The following is a 22162-nucleotide window of genomic DNA, read 5'->3' on the forward strand; positions in this document are numbered from 1 at the left end:
ACAGAGACAGAGCATAAATGATATATTATCTTTCCCAATATGCAATGAATAGACTTTGAGATTATTCTCAGTAATAAATATTTATTAATTAAAACATCTAAATGAATATGAAAGACATAAAAAATAAAAATACAAGAAAATAAGTTGGTTCATGCAGCACTTTTATAAAAAGTGAATATAATCTAATTAGTCCAGGAGTTTATAAAGGGAAATGAGCTGGCTGGCTAGTGAGGAAACGAGGGGCCAGAAGACCACTATGCAGTCAGGGTCACAGCTGTATTGGTGGAATGTTGGGCTCCTGTAGGCTTGGTCTGTTTCATGTTTCTTCTGGTAGACGTGTCCACAATTTCTACTGCCTTTTTCACCCAGCCAGCTTGTGGATCAGCACAGACTTTAAAGCCACGTCTGGTAATAAATCTGCAAATCAAGGAAAAGATAGAGTTAGTCACGTCCTCATAGCCTTGGAACCAGGAGTTAAGATCAGACCAGATATAAGAGGTTATGTGCAGAAATTATTCTCAAAACCTTGACACCATAAATGAAAACCTTTCTCCTGCCATCTATTTTAACACAAAAGAGAAATACATCCAGGTAATACCTAGCTCCTTTATTCATCATAATTCTCAGACTCCTTTTTCCATCCAAGCTACCAAATGTTGTGACTACACTGGACATTTGAGGTCATCTAGTTCAATTATTACATATATCTTCCTTTTCACATCTAAACACACTCATCTTGTTTCCTGGACAGAGGTGATTTCTTTATTTAATCTCTTTGGGTAAAATTGCAATTATGTGTTGGGAAGAGCCACTATTCTGAAAATGAGATCCTGGAAAGAGAATGGTACTATGTAGCTAGTTTTTCACACATTTCCTTAAGATATGGTAACTGATAAAACATGGCACTCTACTTTACTCTAGCACACCATAAGGAAAGAGAAGGGATGGGTTGAGAAGCATCCTATACCAGTGTGGTTATATGGTCAAATCCTGAGCCACACCAGCCATCTCTAAACCTAACCCTCAGAACTGAGCACAATATTCATCCGTTTCCCAGTCAGATTCTCCTGCTAAACTAAATCAGAAAAGAGGATGATATTCTTTATTTGACTGTCAAATTTTTTCAATAATTGCTATTTGGTGCTACATAAAGACATGGTTAATTGGAAAAACAAAGGGGCTATTGGTTCACTTGAGGTCTTCCCCCATGCCAGCTTCCTGAGGAAGGCAGCATTTCTATACACTGTGTCCCATCAAGCCCAGCTTTTGGGGAGACAAACTCACATTACTGCTTTCATGGAGCCCTCCTTGATGGTGTAGGTCTTGATGTTTTTAATTGGTAGTCTCTTGGTCGTTAAACTTACACAGATGCTCTTTTCTAGGACTTCACTCCCCACACCTGGTAAAGAAAACCAAGAAGACAAACAAAAATAAATTATCATTTCAAAGAGTATAAATGTTACAGTGCTATAAATAAAATAACAAAGAGTGATGTGATAAAGAGTAATTTGGGGAAGGCAACATTAAAATGTGGGAAGAGGCACATGTGTTATCTTAAATGTTAAGGTGTAAGATATATAAAGGATGGAGTTCATAAACTGTTCATCCTCAACAGAAATCCACCCCCCCCACACACAAGGGGATTTCTAAACTTCAATTCAGAGAACAATCTTACATTGGAGAAGGGGAAATAACTTGGGAGAGTTAATAATATTAAAGGTTTGGTAGAATCTAATCACGGTTTCTAGGTGCTGATTTTCTCCTAAGGTAAAATGACTGGTATTTGCTTCTCAGGGAAATATTCAGCTAAAAAGCATCTAAAGTAACAGCTGATGAGGATCAAGTTTGATCTATGGTGTTGCTGATATCAGAAGGCTTTTTCTGAACATGAAACTAAATATAAGGTGTTTGTCAGCTAGCTGTGCCCCTCTTCATGCCTCCTTTCCAGCATTCCCAGTATGTCGTCCACACATTCTTTACCCCCCATCTTTGCCAATTTATGTTTAATGCTCAACTGTCTTTCACCCCAGTGAAAGACAGAGATCTTTTCTTGTAGTTCTCTCACTACTTAGGAAACAATATTTTTCTCTGAGAAGTACCTAACATGGACTCCCAAGACCCAAAGAATCCTACTAGACTCTAAACGCCCAAACCTTCTTATTCTCAGTAGTGTTATCACTGAAACCATCATGTTCACTCCTGTTGCAGAGCTGAATCAGAGCAGAGATTGCTTTGCCCACAGTTGTACATAGAGGCTAAGCCCCAGTGGGACTCATAGAGGTCATTCAAGGAGGAAGCTTGGGAAGTGACCCAAGTGTCTGCAGTCCTCCTGTGTCTCCAACAGAGGGTCGCTGCCCCTAACCATACCTGGGTTCCCACCAAACAGCAGACCTATTTTCTCAGCAAAATGCCAGCCACATTGCAATATTTGGCCTAATTAACTAGCCTTAAAGTTGTTGGTTACATCAATATTTATTTTGCCCACAATTTCAAGGAATTCCAGACTTTGCCACCTCTATTCATAGACACCCTTAGGGATCCATGATCAGATTCATATATCCTATTCTAAGTAGTAAGTCTACAAATTAGGCAGTTGAAAGGAGAGTTAACTGAAACATTAATTATACTTGAAGGATATTCTCTTTTATTGCCAGAGCCACAAGGAGAAGTAAACTTCAATCAATTGGAGAAAAAAAATGATCCTTTAAGAAAATATGTATAGAACAGTCAGGTGAGGCTCAGTATACCTAAGTCTCATCTGGGTATACCTTGCACGTTTATTTGAATGTGTATAAGGCATTGATCTATTTGTTAGCACTTAACATATGGTCTCTTATAAATTAAATCTCTTATAAATTTATCATTAATGGGAACAATATTCATAGCGGTAATAGACTCTCCCATATACTCGAAGGTAATATTGATTTCCTGGGTATGAAGGCATGAGCTCCCAATCATTTTTTTAAAATAGAAATTATTGATTTTCTTCAGAATATACAACCTCCAACTCATCCCCACATTGTGACTAAACTTCCAAAATCTTTGAGAATTTATCAAGATTGATATTAAATAGGCAAAAGCTACAAAGGCACATATAATCACCACCACCATTCTACAGCTAACATTAATCAAGAAATTATTACTAGTGAGGAAATCTGGTAAGTATTCCTAAATTGTTAGGTTTGTTTTTGGTTTGGTTTTTTTTTTTTTTTTTTTCATTTTAATCCCAGGTGAGAGTATCTGTCATTATGTTCAGCTTATGTAAGCTTAGGGCCACAGATGTTGCGAAATTTACCCCAAATGACGCAATTATGAAAAGTGGGAGCCAGATTGTAAGCAAGTTCTGTCTATCTTCAGAATCTATAAAGTCCCTTGAACTCAAAGTTATCATTCCTATTTTGCACATGGGAAGTCAGAGGCTTACCCTGGAGAAAGCAGTTTACTCCAGTCAAAACCTGAGTCAGACCCCAAATATGTACCCGCCTGCCTGCATATCTGTTCCTCTCTCATACAGAACCTTTCGACTTACCTTCCACGATGAATTCAGTGAGAAAGCAGATGCCAAGCAGGGCCAGGAGGAGAGGTCTCATGGCTGAGGTCTTGCTGAGCTATGCGAGGAGAAGGTGAGGAATGGCTGCTCTTAGAAGCCTCTTTATTCCTCCAGTGGTCAGCGTACTTCCTGTGGTGAATGGGGGCTTTCAGGGTGGGTGTGGAATCGTGGAAAGTCTGTGCAGCACAGATGCTTTTTTCTTTAAGAAAAAGTTCCTTTTCCTCCGCTCATACTAACCCCACACCTTGTGGTCTTCGCCCCTGCTCCTGTGGTTAACGTGTCAATGAAACCAAATGTGTGCATAAAGGAACGTGGTTGTCTCATCTCCTGCCACCAGCTGAAATTCAAATCTTCCACTGCAGACATGCCCCAAGGCCACATCGGTACCATGACCCAGCACGGGGACAGTGTAAGGAAATGGGGTGAGGTGGTCAGTGTGGTCCTGCTCCCCCATCTGTCTCATGTCACATCAGCTGTGATGTGAGGATTCCACCACTGTGGCTCGCGAGCCCCTGATACCATCCAGAGCAACTGTTTAGGGGGGCACAGGGACACTGCTGCCAATCTGAGCTTCCCAGCTCTCTTTTTCTTTTCATTTCTCCCCTCTACCCTCATTCAAGTGATTCCCATTTCTTTACACCCCCTCATACCCAAGAAACAGTTAAGTAAGTGTGTTTGGAGCATGTCTATATGCACATGTTTGGTTTATTGCAACTTAATATATACCTTTTAAAAACCTTTGAGGGGCACCTGGATGGCTCAATTGGTTAAGGGTCTGCCTTTGGCTCAGGTCATGATCCCAGGGTCCTGAGATAGAGCCCCGTGTCAGGCTCCCTGCTCAGCGGGGAGTCTGCTTCTCCTTCTCCTTCTGACCCTCCCCTCTGCTTGTGCTCATGCTCACTCTCTCTCTCTCAAATGAATAAATAAAAAATCTTTTAAAAAATAAAATAAAAATAAAAACCTTTTGAAAAGTTGTCTTGACATGAACTTTATTTTGAAAAAAAGCAAAAGAGAAACAGAAAATTATCTATAATCAGATCATTCTGACAGTTTTCATTTATAAATGCTTTTTCCAGTAAATCTCTATTGGTAGACATATGTTTGCAGACTTGTGACAATTATAAATACTGTTTTAGCATCAGTGTAAATATCTTCCCATGGTTCTTCATAGACTTCGTGTTTCTCATCTGAGTAAATATATGCACATACACATTAAACTATTCCCTTATACCACTGTTCTATAGATCACATCTGTAAGGTAAGTTTTCATTAATATATACTCAGTCATTTCCCCCCAATAGCCAGAGGTCGGATCACTTGGCAAACTCATATGATCCTCTTTCCGTTCTTGCCACATGTTACTATATGGTCTTCCCCAAATGTAGTTTCGACTTGCAATCTTCTAGCAGGGTCTGATTATATCAGTTGCAACTTCCTGGCACTCAGTTTGTTGTTGTTTTGTCTGGTTTTGCTTTACATAGGTATCTATAAAATGTATTTCTTAATTATGTGTTTGCACAAGCAGCTAAAAGGATTTGCCACTGCTATTAGGGATACAAAAATGAATTCCTATACTTCCATGAAAATTACAGGCTAACCTCTAAGAGATTTTTCATTAATGGCATTTAATTTTCCAGCCAGACTTCACTCTGGACCTCAGAGTGGTTTTTAGTTCTCTCTCTCTACCTGGCTATACCATCAGTCCTTAACATCTGAACACATCTTTCCACTCAAAATTCTTTTCCTCCTATTACTCCCTGACACGGAGAAATATGCTATTTTCTATCCAACTTCCAAACATGGAACCTGGGGTCATCTTAGACTCATTGCTATCCATTCATATGTCATCCTCAACAAAGCTGTACTAAGTAAACCTTCTAAGTAGCTCTTCAATAGGCCTGTTCCTCTCTTTCCACACTGCTCTAGGCAGGCCCTCATCATCTCTTGTTAGGACCACTGCAGTAGACCAACTGGTTTCCCAGCATCGGCTGTCCTCCCTTTCCAATCTATTCTCCACAATATTGCCAGAGTTAATTGTTCTAATGCCTTAATCTAATCATGTTATTTCCCTACTGAGAACCACTTTGCCAATTTCCATTGCCTACAGAATTTATTTCAAATTTCTTATTGTCCTATACAAGGTTGTTCATGATCTAACACTGCTTTTCCTTTTAGACTCACTTTCCAACCCTCACACACGCTCCCAAACCCCCAGCCTCGACAAACGTGTATGCATTCAACCTAATATCCTGTCCTCTCTTATACCCCCCCACATATTGCTTCCTTTACCTAGAATGTCCGTCCCAGTTCCCTACTTGTAAACTGCTCCCCTTCCTACAAGTTTTCCTGAATCCTCTAGATAAAATTAAGTTGTGCCATCCTCTGTGCTTGTGTGTTTGTCTCCACCACTGTTCTATCACTAATCTTATTTTATTGCCCTACTCAATTATATTTCTGCATCTCCCACTAGATGGCAGGCTCCTTAAGAGTGGGGAACTTGACTTGGTCTTCACTGGGTCCCTGGCATTAGAAGAATGTCTGTTATGTAGTGGGACTTTCACCAAATAGTTTTCAATAAATGAATTCTTCTTCAAAGACCATATTTAGGGTGATGGTACATTAAGTGAAGATTGACCGTCTACAAACACAAAGCCAGGAATTGTGTCTGTGGTTTTCTCCCAAATAGACAATGTGACCAATGGCTGAATATTTACTTAGCATATTGGAAAAATTATTATTAAAAATGCCCATACTATCCAAAGCTGTTGATAGATTCAATACAATTCCTATCAAAATTCCAATGTCATTTTTCACAGAAATAGAAAAAAACAATCTTAACATTCACGTGGGATCAGTAAAGATCCTTAATAGCCAAGGCAATCCTGAGGAAAAAAATTGGAGGCATCACATTTCCTGATTTCAAAATATCTTACAATACTATGGTAATCAAAACTGTATGGTATTGGCATAGAGACAGACATATAGTCCAATGGAACAGAATCAAGAGCCCAGAAACAAACCCATACTTATGTAGCGAGTTAGTATTTGACAAGTGAGGCTAGACTACTCAGTAGGGGAAAGGGTAGTCTCTTCAATAAATGGTGCTGAGAAAATTGGATATTCATGTGTAAAAGAATGGAATTGGACCTCTAACCTAAACCACACACAAAATTTCACTCAAAATGGATTAAACGTTTACATCTAATCCCTGGAACCATAAAACTCCCGGGACAAAATATTGGAGAAAAGTTTCTTGACACTGGTTTGGCAATGACTTTTTGCACATGACATCAAAAGCACAAGCAGCAAATTAAAAATAAATAAGTGGGACTATGCCAAACTAAAAAGCTTCTGCATAATAAAAGAAACAATCAACAAAATGAAAAGGCTGGCTACAGAATAGGAGAAAATATTTGCAAGCCATCTATCTGATAAGGGGTTAATATCAAAAAATTAAGGAACTCATACAACCCACTCATTAGCAAAACAACAACAACAACAACAAACAAATAATCCAATTAAAAATAGGCTGAGCTTTGCGCAGTGGCAGTATCGTAGCCAATGAGGTTTATCCGAGGCGCGATTATTGCTAATTAAAAATAGGCTGAATAGACACTTTTCCAAAGACATACGAATGGCCAACAGTAAATGAATAAGAATTTTTCCAATCCATGAACACAGACTATCTTTCAATTTATCTGTATTCCTCAATTTCTTTCATCCATGTCTTATAATTTTCAGTGTACAGATCTTTCACCTCCTTGGTCAAATTTATTCCTAAGTATTCATTGGTTTTGATGCTATTGTGAAGGGGATTGTTTTCTTCATTTCTTTTTCAAGTATTTCATTGTTAGTGTTTAGAAACACAACTAATTTCTCTATGTTGATTTTGTACCCTGCAACTTTACTGAATTTGTTTGTTAGTTGTCACAGTTTTTTGACAGTCTTTAGGATTTTCTATATATCATATCATCTGCAAACAGAGACAATTTTACTTCTTCATTTCCAATTTAGACGCCTTTCATTTCTTTTTCTTGCTTAATTGTACTAGCTAGTATGTCCAGTACTATGTTGAATAAAAGTGGCAAGAATAGACACCCTTGTCTTGTACCTGATCTTAGAAGAAAAGCTTTCCACTTTTCACCATTAAGTATGATGTTAGCTGTGGGCTTGTCATTATTGGCCTTGTTATGCTGAGGTACATTCCTTTTACATGCAATATGCTGAGAATTTTTAGTCATGAAAGGATGTTTGAATTTTGCCAAATGCTTTTTCTGCATCTATTGAAATAGTCGTATGAGTTTTATCTTTCATTCTATTAATGTGATTTACAGCATCTATTGATTTGCATCTGTTGAACTGCTTATGTTGTATCTCTTAAGCTTTGTGATTCCATTTTCAGCTGTTTCAAGATTTTTTTAAATTTTATTTTATTATGTTATGTTAATCACCATACATTACATCATTAGTTTTTGATGTAGTGTTCCATGATTCATTGTTTGCATATAACACCCAGTGCTCCATTCAGTATGTGCCCTCTTTAATACCCATCACCAGGCTAACCCATCCCCCCACCCCCCTCCCCTCTAGAACCCTCAGTTTGTTTCTCAGAGTCCATAGTATCTCAAGATATTTTTAAATTTGCCTTTTGATTTCTTTTTGACCCATTGTTTGCTCAGAAGCTTGTTATTTAATTTCCACATATTTGTAAATATTCCATCTTCCTCCTGTTACTGATTTCTACTTTCATACTATTGTGGTCAAAAGAGATTCTTGGTATGATTTCAGTCTTCCCAAATGTGCCAAGACTTGTTTTGTGACCTATCATATAATCTGTCCTAAAGAATGGTCTGCATGTTCTTGAGCAGAATGTGTATTCTGCTGTTGTTGAATGGAATGATCTGTATATGTCTCTTAGGTCCATTTGGTCCAAAGGGTAGTTCAAGTCCAATGTTTTCTTATTGACTTTCTGTCTCAATAATCTATCCATTGTTGAAATCGAGCATTGAAGTCCCCTGCTATTACTGTATTGTTGGCTCTTTCTCCCTGCAGATCTCTTAGCATTATTTAATATACTTAGGTGCTCCAATATGTGTTAATCACTTTAGTGTAAAAGTTAAAGGACAAAAGTATTAAAAATAAGTATAGCTATCATAATTTGTTAATGGATACACAATATAAAAAAGGCAAATTATGACATAAAAGCATAAAAAGATAGAGTTTTAATGTGCAATTGAAGTTGTTATCAGTTTACAGTAGATTGTTACATCTGTAAGATGTTTTATGCAAGCCTCGTGGTAACCACAAAGCTAAAACCTATAGTAAACACAAAAAAGATAAAGAGATGGGAATCAAAAGATACCATCACAGAAAAATCATTAACTCACAAAGAAATACAGAAAGAGGGGCACCTGGGTGTCTCAGTCAGTTAACCGTCTGACTCTTGATCTCAGCTCAAGTCTTGATCTCAGTTCAAGCCCCACACTGGGCTCCATGCTGGCTGTGGAGCCTACTTTAAAAAATAGAAAAGAAAAGAAAAAGAAATACAGAAAGAGAGGAGGAAAGAAACAAGAGAACTACAAAACAACCAGGGGAAAAGAAGTTGGCATTAGTAAGTCCTTACCCATCAATAATTTCTCTAAATGTAAATGGGTTAAATTCTCAAATCAAAAGGCATAGAATGACTGAATGGATTAAAAAAAAAATACCCAACTATGTGTTGCCTCACCTCAGCTTTAAGGATATCAGCTCAGAGTAAGGGGATGAAAGAAGATATTCCATGCAACAGGAATCCAAAAGAGGGAAGAGGTAACTATACTTAGACAAAATAGACTTTAGGTCAAAGCCTGTAACAACAGGCAAAGAAGGTGATTATATAATGACAAAGGGGCCAACACAACAAGAGGATATAAAATTATAAATATATATGCACCCAAAGTCATTACAAGGGCTTACAAATGCTTCCATGACCTGTGCCTTCCTCTCACTCATTCTCTAACATCATCTCCTGCTACTCTTTCTCCCTTATAACCTCCACTGCAGTCACAATGACCTTTTGCTATTTCTCAGACATGTCAGCCAGGCTCCTGCCTCTGAGACTTTTCACTAGCTGTTTACTCTGCCTGATGGTCTCTTCCCACAGACATAAGCATGGCCTACTCCCATTGCTTTCTCATTGTGGCTTTTCCTGACCACCCAATTGAAAACCCACATACCAATTCTGGTATCATTTGATCTCTCCTTGCTGCTCTATTTCTATGCATGGTACTTAGCACCATGTAGTATAACCATATAATTTACTCGTGGATTTTTAACATTTTCCATCTCCTTCCAGAAATTTTTTGTCCTTTTCATTCCTCAGAGTCTAAGGCAATGCCTGATGCAGAGAAGGTGCTGGATTAATATATTCAGAATAAATGTAAATGCATAAGAGTACATAAGCACAAGCAAACATAAACATTTACACCTGTGAAGTCTAGTACTCTGGAACATCAGTACCACTTATATATGTGTGACCACACAATGGGATGGTAGAATCCATCTTTGAAGAAAAACATTCACTTTTGAGGGAAGAAGATATAAGTATGAAGGGTACAAATAAGGAAATACTATATATCTTTTTATTTTTTAGTCTAAATATTTTGATTCATCTGAAAAAGATTAACTTGTATTTCATCATACATAACAGATAATCTACATAAAAATGTCTTTGTAGAATGCATATTTGTGTAATATTCCATTTTTGGAGAGTTTCTCATTTTAGTATGAGTATGTAAAAATTCTTAATGTATTCACCATACTAATTCTTTGTCAATTGCAGGTTTGCAAGTATTTTCTCTCAGTTAGTAGCTTGTCTTTTCACTTTCTCTATCATGTCTTTGATAACCAAAAAATACTGATTTTAATGTAATCAAATTTATCAATGTTTTATTATATGGTTGTTGCTTTTTGCACCTTAATAAATTTTTCCCTTCTGGGACGCCTGGGTGGCTCAGTCAGTTAAGTGGCTGCCTTTGGCTCAGGTCATGATCCCAGGGTCCTGGGATCGAGTTCCACGTCGGGTTCCTTACTCGGCAGGGAGCCTGCTTCTCCCTCTGCCTGCCTCTCCCCCTGCTCGTGTTCTGTCTCTCTCTCTGACAAATAAATAAATAAAATCTTTTAAATAAATAAATAAATAAATAAATAAATAAATTTTCCCCTTCCCCAAAGTCAGAAAGACTGACACCTACTAAAAGTTTTAAAGTCTTGCATTTGACACTTAAATTTTTAACCTTTCTGGTGGTTATTTCTGTATGTGATGTGAGATGGAGATACAAATGCATTTTTTTTTCTCTTTGGATAACTGAATTTTCTAGCTCTGGTTATGGAGTAGTTTCTCTTTGTCCCACACTACCGTCATGTATCGAAGGTCCATGTATATGTGCATCTGTTCTATATTCTCTAGTCTGTTCCATTGGTAATTTGGATATCCGTGATTCACAGCATTCTATGTGAATTACTATAGTCTTATAATTTAACCTTAATGTCTAGTAGGGCAAGCCCTCTTTTTTATCTTTTTCTTCAGAAGTACCTTGGCTTCAGCTCACTAGTGATCATGAGAATGTAAATCAAGACCATGGCACGAACCCATTTTATTCCCATTCAAATGACCAGAATTAAGAAGTTTGATAATACTTCTGTGATGGCAAAGATATAGAGCAACATCCATTACTCATGGCATTAGAAACTGGTACAACAGTTAGAAAAGCAGTTTGGCGTTATTATGTAAAGCTGAACATTTGCATACTGTGTAGCTCCAGAAACTCTACTCCTCTATATAGATAGATATAGGTTTAGGTATATACTTAGATAATATCAAAAGGAAGGAGCACAAAGATACAAGTTATTTGGAATGTTCAAGTCTTTAGATTGGGGATAGGTTTGTGGTGGTACATTACACAGTTTAATTAACTGAATAAAAGAGGGTCATATATAGACCGAAGTGGATGACGTATAACGGTATGACTCAAATTAGACCAACTGCTATGGCAAAAGAGCTCAAACTCTCAGTGGCATAACACTGAAAAAGTTTATTATTCACTCACACAAAAATCAATGCAGAAGTGCCTGGTCAGTTGTCTTTCTCAGAGGTCCTCCTCCAAAAGGTGTTTCAGGAATCTAAGCTGCTTCCACCTTTGGGCAAAACCAGCCCTTAGGGCCTGGGAGACCTTGTCTTCCAGCTACAAGACAGGGAACAGAAGACCAGGGAAAAGGCACACCTACTCTTAACTACTTTGACCTGGAAGTGATACTTATTCTTTGGTCCCATTTCATGGGTAAGAACTAGTTATCTGGTCCCATTTAGACACAAGGATAGAGTGGGAGAAGGGGGTTGCATCTGTGAAATGTAATCTAGATCTGTGCCTGGAAAGAAGAGCAATTAAGGCCTACTGTGCCCTGCCACAGTCATGCAACTGTGATTAATCCAATTGTGCCACGAGGTTCCATTTTTTTAAAGGACAAAAATAAAGGAAAGATTACAATGACTATTGCTTTCTTTAAAACATGCTCCAAGTACAACATCTCTTAAATTATACTTAGTTTTTTCTCTAAATTAAAATAGCTTTGTTATATTTTTTTCTGATAAAAACAGTATAATTGTTGTAAAAAAAAAAAATCAGACACTATAGAAAAGTTAAAGAAGAAAAATTCACCTAAATCCCACTGCCCAGAGATAACAAATTATCCACTGTTGATAGACCTTCCTCCAAACATCTTTCTAGGTATGATATGCCTGTGTATGTTATATCCCTTTACCATCTTTCTATAGCATTCGATGGCTGAAGATTCATTGTACATTTGCAGTGTGTGAGGTTTGTGGCTAAGCATTTAAGGGCATTAGCCCATTTAATCCCTATAGCAATATAATGAATTGAGTAGAGTTATTATTTACATATTATAGATGAGAGAATTGAGGCTAGGATAGGTTAAGTAATTCACTCACAATTACAAAGCCGAGTGATATTAAAGTGAAGATTCAAACCCAGGTCTGTAATATTCCAACGCCAACTCTTAACCAGCGCCCTGTCAGGTACTCTCTGATGCACTACTACTCCCCTATTGCTAATCCTGGGTTATTTCCTTCTTTTTTTAACCCTAGACCACAGAGAAAGAATATACATGTCTTCAAACTTTGTATACTTTTCTGTGTATCTCTTTGTCATAAATTCCCTCCAAGAAATTTGTACAAGATGGTCTCTTACTTTCATACATTCTGCTTTCTTAAGAAGTAGTGCAAAGGTTGAATATATAAAATGAAGCTTGCTGGCAAATTTGTGCCACATAAGATAACTCTCAATGGTCATTCCTTGTCCACTGATCCACTGGGTATCTGCCTTCGGCTCCGGTCATGATCCCAGGGTCCTGGGATCGAGGCCTGCATCAGGCTCCCTGCTCGGTGGGGAGCCTGCTTCTCCCTCTCCCACTCCCCCTGCTTGTGTTCCCTCTCTAGCTGTCTCTCTCTCTCTGTCAAATAAATAAATAAAATCTTAAAAAAAAAAAAAAGAAAGTCAATTCATGGATATTTATGTATAATGTATGAAACTGCAGCTTAGAGTAAGGTCAAAATAGGAGCTGATATACACTCCCACCGGTAAGGCATGAAAGTACCTGTTTTCCCAAATCTACCAACACTGGCTTTTAGCATCCATTTTAACCATTGCAAACTTATGCAAGAAAGGTTAAAGGTTATATCTTATTGCTGTTCAATTTTAATTGCTTTGACTACTAGTGATGTTAATAATCTTTTATGAGTTGCCTTTTCCTATTTTTGTCCATTTCCATTGGAATGTTTGTACCTTTCTTTTTTATCAGTGAGAGTACTTTGTCATTTTATTACAACTATTTTTCTACTCAGTTTTCTGACTATTGCAATGCTAGTTATACATAAAAAGTAAGGATCCTAGCTATATTCATATTTATGCAGTTCTAATTTCTGACAGGAACTACAAATACTTCCTGCAAACCTCAAGATTATCCTTGCTAACAGAAAACCTCAGCTTAAAAACACAAATAAAACATTTTAGTTTTCTTATCTGATCTGACATCTGGACTAGGAGTTTCTATGATGGAAAAGTATCTTGTAGTTCTGACGTTTTCTTTGGGGACTCTCACCAAATCAATAATGAACAGAACGCTACTTATTATTACTTTACTGTGGGTTCCTTACTTATTAAGTAGGTGATTTATCACAAAGAAATACCACTGAAAAGAGAATAAAAGAAACTCTATGCCATGAATATCAGGAGAGGTTCTACCACAAACTAGCTTTGAGGACTCAGCCATTCATTCAGGCCTTTCAGTGACCCGGTGCTCCTATGTTTACCTCTATCAACCTCATGGAAATATGGTGGAAATTGGTAATATTATGTCAGATAACATATAAATACTCAGATAACATACAGTTTACAAGTCTAATTTGTAACCATGTTCTTTCTCTTTTGCCACGTAAATTAGACCACAGTCTATAAGACAATAATGCAATTAGGAAAATGATGTTAAGAAAATTACACAGTTTGTGGATACATTTTTATCTTTAAGTTCAGGATAATTAAAGAGAAGAGAGAGAGAGCGCATGTGCTAATATGAACTGAGGGAGTAGCCTGTGCATGTTCCCGGGAGTTTCTAAGCAGTTTGGCAGGTGCTGCCAGTGAGTACTGTGAAAATAAGTAAACATACTTTGATTTTTCAGTTGCCACCAAAAGTCCACCTGACCCAAAGCAATTCTCCCATCATTCTGACATAATATCCAAAATCCCTCCATTAAAATCATTCACTCATGAAGTTATTTACTCATTCAAGAAAGATAGTTCTTACTATGTATAAGATACTATCTTAGAAACAAGAGAAAAGAAAAGAACAAGACACGACTCATGTTCTGGTGAGTGATCTATATCTATATACATGTAGATATATATCATAATCCATTGCAACATAACAAGTGGTTTGATCAATTACTTGAAATGGAACATTGAATGTTCAGGAGCCACAAATAATCCTGGAATAAATAAGGCATATAGCCTCACTCTCAGGCATTAACACTGAACTATGGTTAATATATTACATCATAGACTGTCACCCTGTGAAGCAGAGAAGTTTCCTAAAGAATTGCACAGAGAAGTTAAATTCTGAAGAATAACAGGAAGAGTAGGTCAACAAGGATTTCTCAAAGTATTTTATACCAAACACTAGTTCTATTAGTTATTCTGTGAAAAAAGAAGAGGGGAGTCCATTTCTAATAAGCTCGGAAATTTTTGTGCAATTTATGAAATCACAGTGTGTATCACCATATTAAAAGCTCTGAAAAGTCCTGCAGTAAAAATTGGCTAACCCAGCATTTCCTAAACATTTTTAAGTTACAGAACCCTTTCTCATAGAAGAATTAAACCAACTGGAGATGCATTTTAGAAACACCAATCTAGAACAAGGATTCTGTCTAGGGATGGTGGTACTAAAAATGTAGGTATGATAGGGATAAGTACTACACATAGCAGTGTCCAAGCTAGAGCCTGCCCAGGAGGAGGAGGGGTTGGAGATAATTTGATGGTGAATTCAACACAGGTGGAGACAGAGCACTTGATGCTAGGTGGAAATCCAACTGAATTATACATTTTTCAGTTGAATTCCCCAGCTTGCGGACAAATCTTGGCTCTGTGGTACTTTTCTCCCTGATTGCTACCCTGCTTCTGCTTATTTTCCAATAAAATTGTACATCTTTTTCTCACAGTTTACAAAAAAAGTCTTATTCAGTAACCAGTTAATACAATAACTGATGCTGCTTACTCCCAGCAATCACTAATAAGGAATTGCTTAGCTTTTACATGATAGGTTATTTTTTTTTAATTTTATATGGGATACTGTGCAAAGATAATTTTTTCCCTCCAAAACACAAGCATTACATAGACTAAAAATAGCTCTTTCCCTACCTTGGACTTTGAGTAGTCAAACCTATAAAATTAATAATTTGAGTTATTGAGGGTTTTTTTTTTTTAGTTAATGACATCTAATGAACTGTGCTAGATAGATGTTACCTATAACTGACAGATATTATTAGTAGTAAGTTTGTTTCAATAGCATAACCCAGGGATCAGCACAACACACCCATCTCATGTTTTGTAAATAAAGTTTTATTGGAACACATCAATGTCCATTTGCTTGTGTATCATTGATGGCTGTTTGCACACTACCACAGCAGAGTAGATGAGTTGCATGGTCTTAAAGCCTAAGATATTTGCTGCCTTTCCCTTTATAGAAAAAGTGTGCATCTCTGACCTGTATACATAATTAAAACCAGTTATGTTCAATAGAATATCAACTATATAAAACATGCAGAGAAGGGGAAAAAAGACTAAAGAAGTACACTAATACATTTATGAGAATTTCACCAGGAAGTTACCAAGTTCATGGTCAGGCTGACAGGGTGAGGATGAAATCTAGTAAGAGCTAGCTTCTGACATTTCAAGCTTCTGTATCATTTGTAGCTATTTTATTTATTCTTTGTTAGTGAAAGTACGTGGTGTTAATAGGCAGGAACTTTCTCATTAGGTGAATTCATATTTACCTTTGTTTCTTGATAAAAATTACACAAACACCCAAAGAGAACTCAAAGAAATTTCTAAAAGGGTTGTGGTGATCAGCAGGTTAAAAACCACTGCTCTCGGGGCGCCTGGGTGGCTCAGTTGGTTAAGCGACTGCCTTCGGCTCAGGTCATGATCCTGGAGTCCCGGGATCGAGTCCCGCATCGGGCTCCCTGCTCAGTGGGGAGTCTGCTTCTCCCTCTGATTCTCCCCCTCTCATGCTCTCTCTCTCTATCTCATTCTCTCTCTCAAATAAATAAATAAAATCTTTAAAAATAAAAATTAAAAAAATAAAATAAAATAAAAAACCACTGCTCTGCACTACATAGACAGGTACTATTCATGGCCAGGAGTCTGAAGGATCTAGGTGACACAGGAAATGTTGCACACTGACCACCACACACAAGTGGCTTAAAAATAGTCTTCAATAGGGGCACCTGGGTGGCTCAGTCATTAAGCGTCTGCCTTCAGCTCAGGTCATGATCCCAGGACCCTGGGATCGAGCCCTGCATCAGGCTCCCTGCTCCGCGGGAAGCCTGCTTCTCCTTCTCCCACTCCCCTGCTTGTGTTCCCTCTCTCGCTGTGTCTCTCTCTGTCAAATAAATAAAATCTTTAAAAAAAAAATAGTCTCCAATACATTGTTTATTGTTCACAGGTCACTTGGGGAACCTCACCAGAACAAGCCATAGAGTCAAAGTAACCAACTATCCAGGGAAGGTTAGGCTGGGAAGAAGAAAGGTGCCTAGCCTCTATATCAAGTTAACAAATTTGCCAGGAAATTAAAGTCAATAAGCAAAGGAGTAGTTGTTTTGGTTTTGGTTTTGGTTTTTCAGAAAGCTGTCATTTTGGCCACAAAATCTGCCATAACCTTAAAATCCTCTGTGGTGCAGAATTCAAAGCATTTACATATTTCCTAAATTGGATGTTAATCAAGCTCAGTCCACCTGGAAAGAAGGATGCACTGGCCAGCACCTGAGGCCCAACCTCAGTGGCCAGCAGCAATCTGAAGGAGCCTCTCCTTGAGAAGTCTCATACTGCACTGGGAACCATGAGCTGTCAAACCAGGTCAGTGGACCTTATCCTTATTCCAGATCAACCACTGCAAGATGTGTTACATAAAGGAGAATCAAAATCCTCCCCGCTTCACAGACATCAGAATTAGAAACAGAACATGCAACATGTCTGGATCATAAAAGGGACTCCATAAATGGCAGCAATTATAATCAAAAGGCAGACACTGAAACCATCACAAAGACTCTGAAACTGGAACCATGTCTGCCAGAGAAGCTCGTGACAAAGAAGCAGCCTGTGGTTTTCATCAGAAGTTATAGTTTTATTTTTATAAGTAATAAATGACTGATTTTTTGGAGTCAGCCAAACCTTTGAATCTCTGCTTCCCCATACCTGGTCTCCCCCCATATCTGAATAATCAAAAGGAAGATGGATGCATGTCACTAGACACCTTTACCTCAAGCTAGAAGACATTTTCATCTGATCCCAAAGGATCAGTCACAAATACAAGACCTCTTCATGAAGGAATTATGAGTGTTACGGATTATCTAATTATCTAATTAACCAAAATGACTTTTTATTTTAATGTTTTTTGAACACTTTTCCAATTTTTTTGACAGAGCAGAGTGAAAAAATATTGAATCCTTGATGACAGAGGCTCAATCAACTTATGTAGCGTTAGTGGCATGTCCAATAGCCTTTCATGCAGAACCTAGCAGGATTCTGAGATTGCATGCATTACCTTAAGAAATACAATACTGAATAGAACCTAAATGGGTCCCCAAAGTTGAATGAAGAATCAAATTCATCATTCATTATGTTTAAGGTCTGTTGTAGTCCCCATGCCCTTTGGCCTTTTCCCCCTTATATTCTTCATCATACTAGGACAATATCAGTGTCAAGTAGCCAGATCTGAGTTAAACTGAACAGGGCTTCTGTTTTTCATTCTTAGAAGAAAGAATAAAATGACAAGAAAGTTAGTTTGTATTTATTTATTCAATTAATAAATATTTATTTTTTTAAAGATTTTATTTATTTATTTGACAGACAGAGACACAGCAAGAGAGAGAATACAAGCAGGTGGAATGGGAGAGGGAGAAGCAGGCTTCCTACGGAGCAGGGAGCCCGATGCAGGGCTCGATCCCAGGACCCTGGGATCATGACCTGTGCTGAAGGCAGACGCTTAATGACTGAGCCACCCAGGCATCCCAATTAATAAATATTTATTAAATTCCTATATTAGGTGCTGAGGATTCAGTAGTGAGACGGAATCTCAGCTCTTATGGGCATCATAGTCTAGTAGACAGAGAAGAACAATATGCAGAATATATAAAAATATGTCAAGTGGCGATGATAAGAGCTATGAGTTAAAAGAAAGCAGGTGACTTACAGGCAATTCAATGGCACTAAATTCATATCTTTCAATAGTTAGCCTGAATGTAAATGGGCTAAATGTCCCAAACAAAAGACACAGGCTATCAGATTGGATAAAAAAACAAGACCCATCGATATGCTGTCTGCAAGAGACTCATTTTAGACCCAAAGACACCCCCAGATTGAAAGTGAGGGGGTGGAAAACCATTTACCATGCTAATGGACACCAAAAGAAAGCTGGGGTGGCAATCCTTATATCAGACAAATTAGACTTTAAAACAAAGACTGTAATAAGAGATGAGGAAGGACACTATATCCTATTTAAAGGGTCTATCCAACAAGAAGATCTAACAATTATAAATATCTATGCCTCTAACATGGAAGCAGCCATTATATAAACCAATTAATAACAAAAGCAAAGAAACACATAGACAACAATACAATAATAGTGGGGGACTTTAACAACCCCCCTCACTGAAATGGACAGATCCTCTAAGCAAAAGATCAACAAGGAAATAAAGACTTTAAATGACACACTGGACCAAATGGACTTCACAGATATATTCAGAACATTCCATCCCAAAGCAACAGAATACACATTCTTCTCTAGCGCCCATGGAACTTCCTCCAGAATAGATCACATCCTAGGTCACAAATCAGGTCTCAACCGGTACCAAAAGATTGGGATCATTCCCTGCCTATTTTCAGACCACAATGCTTTGAAACTAGAACTCAATCACAAGAGGAAAGTCGGAAAGAACTAAAATACATGGAGGCTAAAGAGCATCCTACTGAAGAAGGAATGGGTCAACCAGGAGATTAAAAAAGAATTAAAAAAATTCATGGAAACCAATGAAAATGAAAACACAACTGTTCAAAATCTTTGGGATACAGCAAAGGCAGTCCTAAGAGGAAAGTACATAGCAATACAAGCCTTTCTCAAGAAACAAGAAAGGTCTCAAATACACAACCTAACCCTACACCTAAAGGAGCTGGAGAAAGAACAGCAAATAAAGCCTAAACCCAGCAGGAGAAGAGAAATAATAAAGATCAGAGCAGAAATCCATGAAATAGAAACCAAAAGTGGGCGCCTGGGTGGCTCAGTTGGTTAAGCAACTGCCTTCGGCTCAGGTCATGATCCTGGAGTCCTGGGATCAAGTCCCGCATTGGGCTCCCTGCTCAGCGGGGAGTCTGCTTCTCCCTCTGACCCTCCCCCCTCTCATGCTTTATCTCTTTCTCTCTCAAATAAATAAATAAAATCTTTAAAAAAAAAAAAAGAAATAGAAACCAAAAGAACAGTAGAACAGATCAACGAAACTAGGAGCTGGTTCTTGGAAAGAATTAAGATTGATAAACCCCTGCCCAGACTTATCAAAAAGAAAAGAGAAAGGACACAAATTAACAAAATCATGAATGAAAGCAGAGCGATCACAACCAACACCAAAGAAATACAAACAATTATAAGAACATATTATGAGCAACTGTATGCCAGCAAATTCGATAACCTGGAAGAAATGAATGCATTCCTAGAGATGTATCAACTACCAAAACTGAACCAGGAAGTAACAGAAAACCTGAACAGACCTATAACCACCAAGGAAATTGAAGCAGTCATCAAAAATCTCCCAACAAACAAAAGCCCAGGGCCAGATGGCTTCCCAAGGGAATTCTACCAAACATTTAAAGAAGAATTAATACCTATCCTTCTGAAACTGTTCCAAAAAATAGAAATGGAAGGAAAACTTCCAAACTCATTTTATGAGGCCACCATTACCTTGATCGCCAAACCAGACAAAGACCCCATCAAAAAGGAGAATTACAGACCAATATCCTTGATGAACATGGATGCAAAAATTCTCACCAAAATACTAGCCAATAGGATCCAACAGTACATTAAAAGGATTATTCACCATGACCGAGTGGGATTTATCCCTGGGCTGCAAGGTTGGTTCAGCATCTGCAAATCAATCAACGTGATACAATACATTAACAAAAGAAAGAACAAGAATCATATGATCCTCTCAATAGATGCAGAAAAAGCATTTGACAAAGTACAGCATCCTTTCTTGATCAAAACTCTTCAGAGTATAGAGATTGAGGGTACATACCTCAATATCATAAAAGCCATCTATGAAACACCCACAGCGAATATCATTCTCAATGGGGAAAAACTGAGAGCTTTCCCCCTAACGTCAGAAACACAGCAGGGATGTCCACTATCACCACTGCTATTCAACATAGTATTAGAAGTCTGATTGCCACAGCAATCAGACAACAAAAAGAAATAAAAGGCATCCAAATCGGCAAAGAAGAAGTCAAACTCTCACTCTTTGCAGGTGATATGATACTTTATATGGAAAACCCAAAAAGACTCCACCCCAAAACTGCTAGAACTCATACAAGAATTCAGTAAAGTGGCAGGATATAAAATCAATGCACAGAAGTCAGTGGCATTCCTATACACCAACAACAAGACAGAAGAAAGAGAAATTAAGGAGTCGATCCCATTTACAATTGCACCCAAAACCATAAGATACCTAGGAATAAATCTAACCAAAGAGCCAAAGCATCTGTACTCAGAAAACTATAAACTACTCATGAAAGAAATTGAGGAAGACACAAAGAAATGGAAAAACGTTCCATGCTCATGGATTGGAAGGACAAATATTGTGAAGATGTCAATGCTACCTAGAACAATCTACACATTCAATGCAATCCCTATCAGAGTACCGTCCACTTTTTTCAAAGAAATGGAACAAATAATCCTAAAATTTGTATGGAACCAGAAAAGACCCCGAATAGCCAGAGGAATGTTGAAAAATAAAAGCAAAGCTGGCGGCATCACAATTCCAGACTTCAAGCCCTATTACAAAGCTGTCATCATCAAGACAGTATGGTACTGGCACAAAAACAGACACATAGATCAATGGAGCAGAATAGAGAGTTCAGAAATGGACCCTCAACTCTATGGTCAACTAATATTTGACAGAGCAGGAAAGAATGCCCAATGGAAAAAAGACAGTCTCTTCAACCAATGGTGTTGGGAAAATTGGACAGCCACATGCAGAAGAATGACACTGGACCATTTCCTTACACCACACACAAAAATAGACTCAAAATGGTTGAAAGACCTCAATGTGAGACAGGAGTCCATCAAAATCCTAAAGGAGAACACAGGCAGCAACCTCTTCGACCTCAGCCGCAGCAACTTCTTCTTAGAAACATCACCAAAGGCAAGGGAAGCAAGGGCAAAAATGAACTATTGGGACTTCATCAAGATAAAAAGCTTTTGCAAAGCAAAGGAAACAGTCAACAAAACCAAAAGACAACCGACAGAATGGGAGAAGATATTTGCAAATGTCTTGTCAGATAAAGGGCTAGTATCCAAAATCTATAAAGAACTTACCAAACTCAACACCTAAAGAACAAAGAATCCAATCAAGAAATGGGCAGAAGACATAAACAGACATTTTTCCAAAGAAGACATCCAAATGGCCAACAGACACATGAAAAAGTGCTCAACATCGCTCGGCATCAGGGAACTCCAAATCAAAACCTCAATGAGATACCACCTCACACCAGTCAGAATGGCTAAAATTAACAAGTCAGGAAA

General features: G+C 37.9%; 1 protein-coding gene and 1 pseudogene across 1 annotated transcript; one reads left to right on the forward strand and one right to left on the reverse strand.

The window, feature by feature from the left end:
* Positions 1 to 254: 254 nt before the first annotated feature.
* On the reverse strand, positions 255 to 3590 carry XCL1 (X-C motif chemokine ligand 1). Its single transcript, XM_021682877.1, has 3 exons — positions 3530 to 3590; positions 1285 to 1399; positions 255 to 417 (listed from the first exon to the last, which is right to left on the reverse strand). Exons 1-3 carry the CDS (start codon positions 3588 to 3590, stop codon positions 255 to 257), a joined length of 339 nt encoding a protein of 112 aa, XP_021538552.1.
* Positions 3591 to 7082: 3492 nt separating this feature from the next.
* LOC123325269 lies at positions 7083 to 7231 on the forward strand (annotated as a pseudogene).
* The last annotated feature ends 14931 nt before the right edge of the window (positions 7232 to 22162 follow it).

Source organism: Neomonachus schauinslandi, chromosome 6, assembly GCF_002201575.2.
Source record: "Neomonachus schauinslandi chromosome 6, ASM220157v2, whole genome shotgun sequence".
NCBI lineage: Eukaryota > Metazoa > Chordata > Mammalia > Carnivora > Phocidae > Neomonachus > Neomonachus schauinslandi.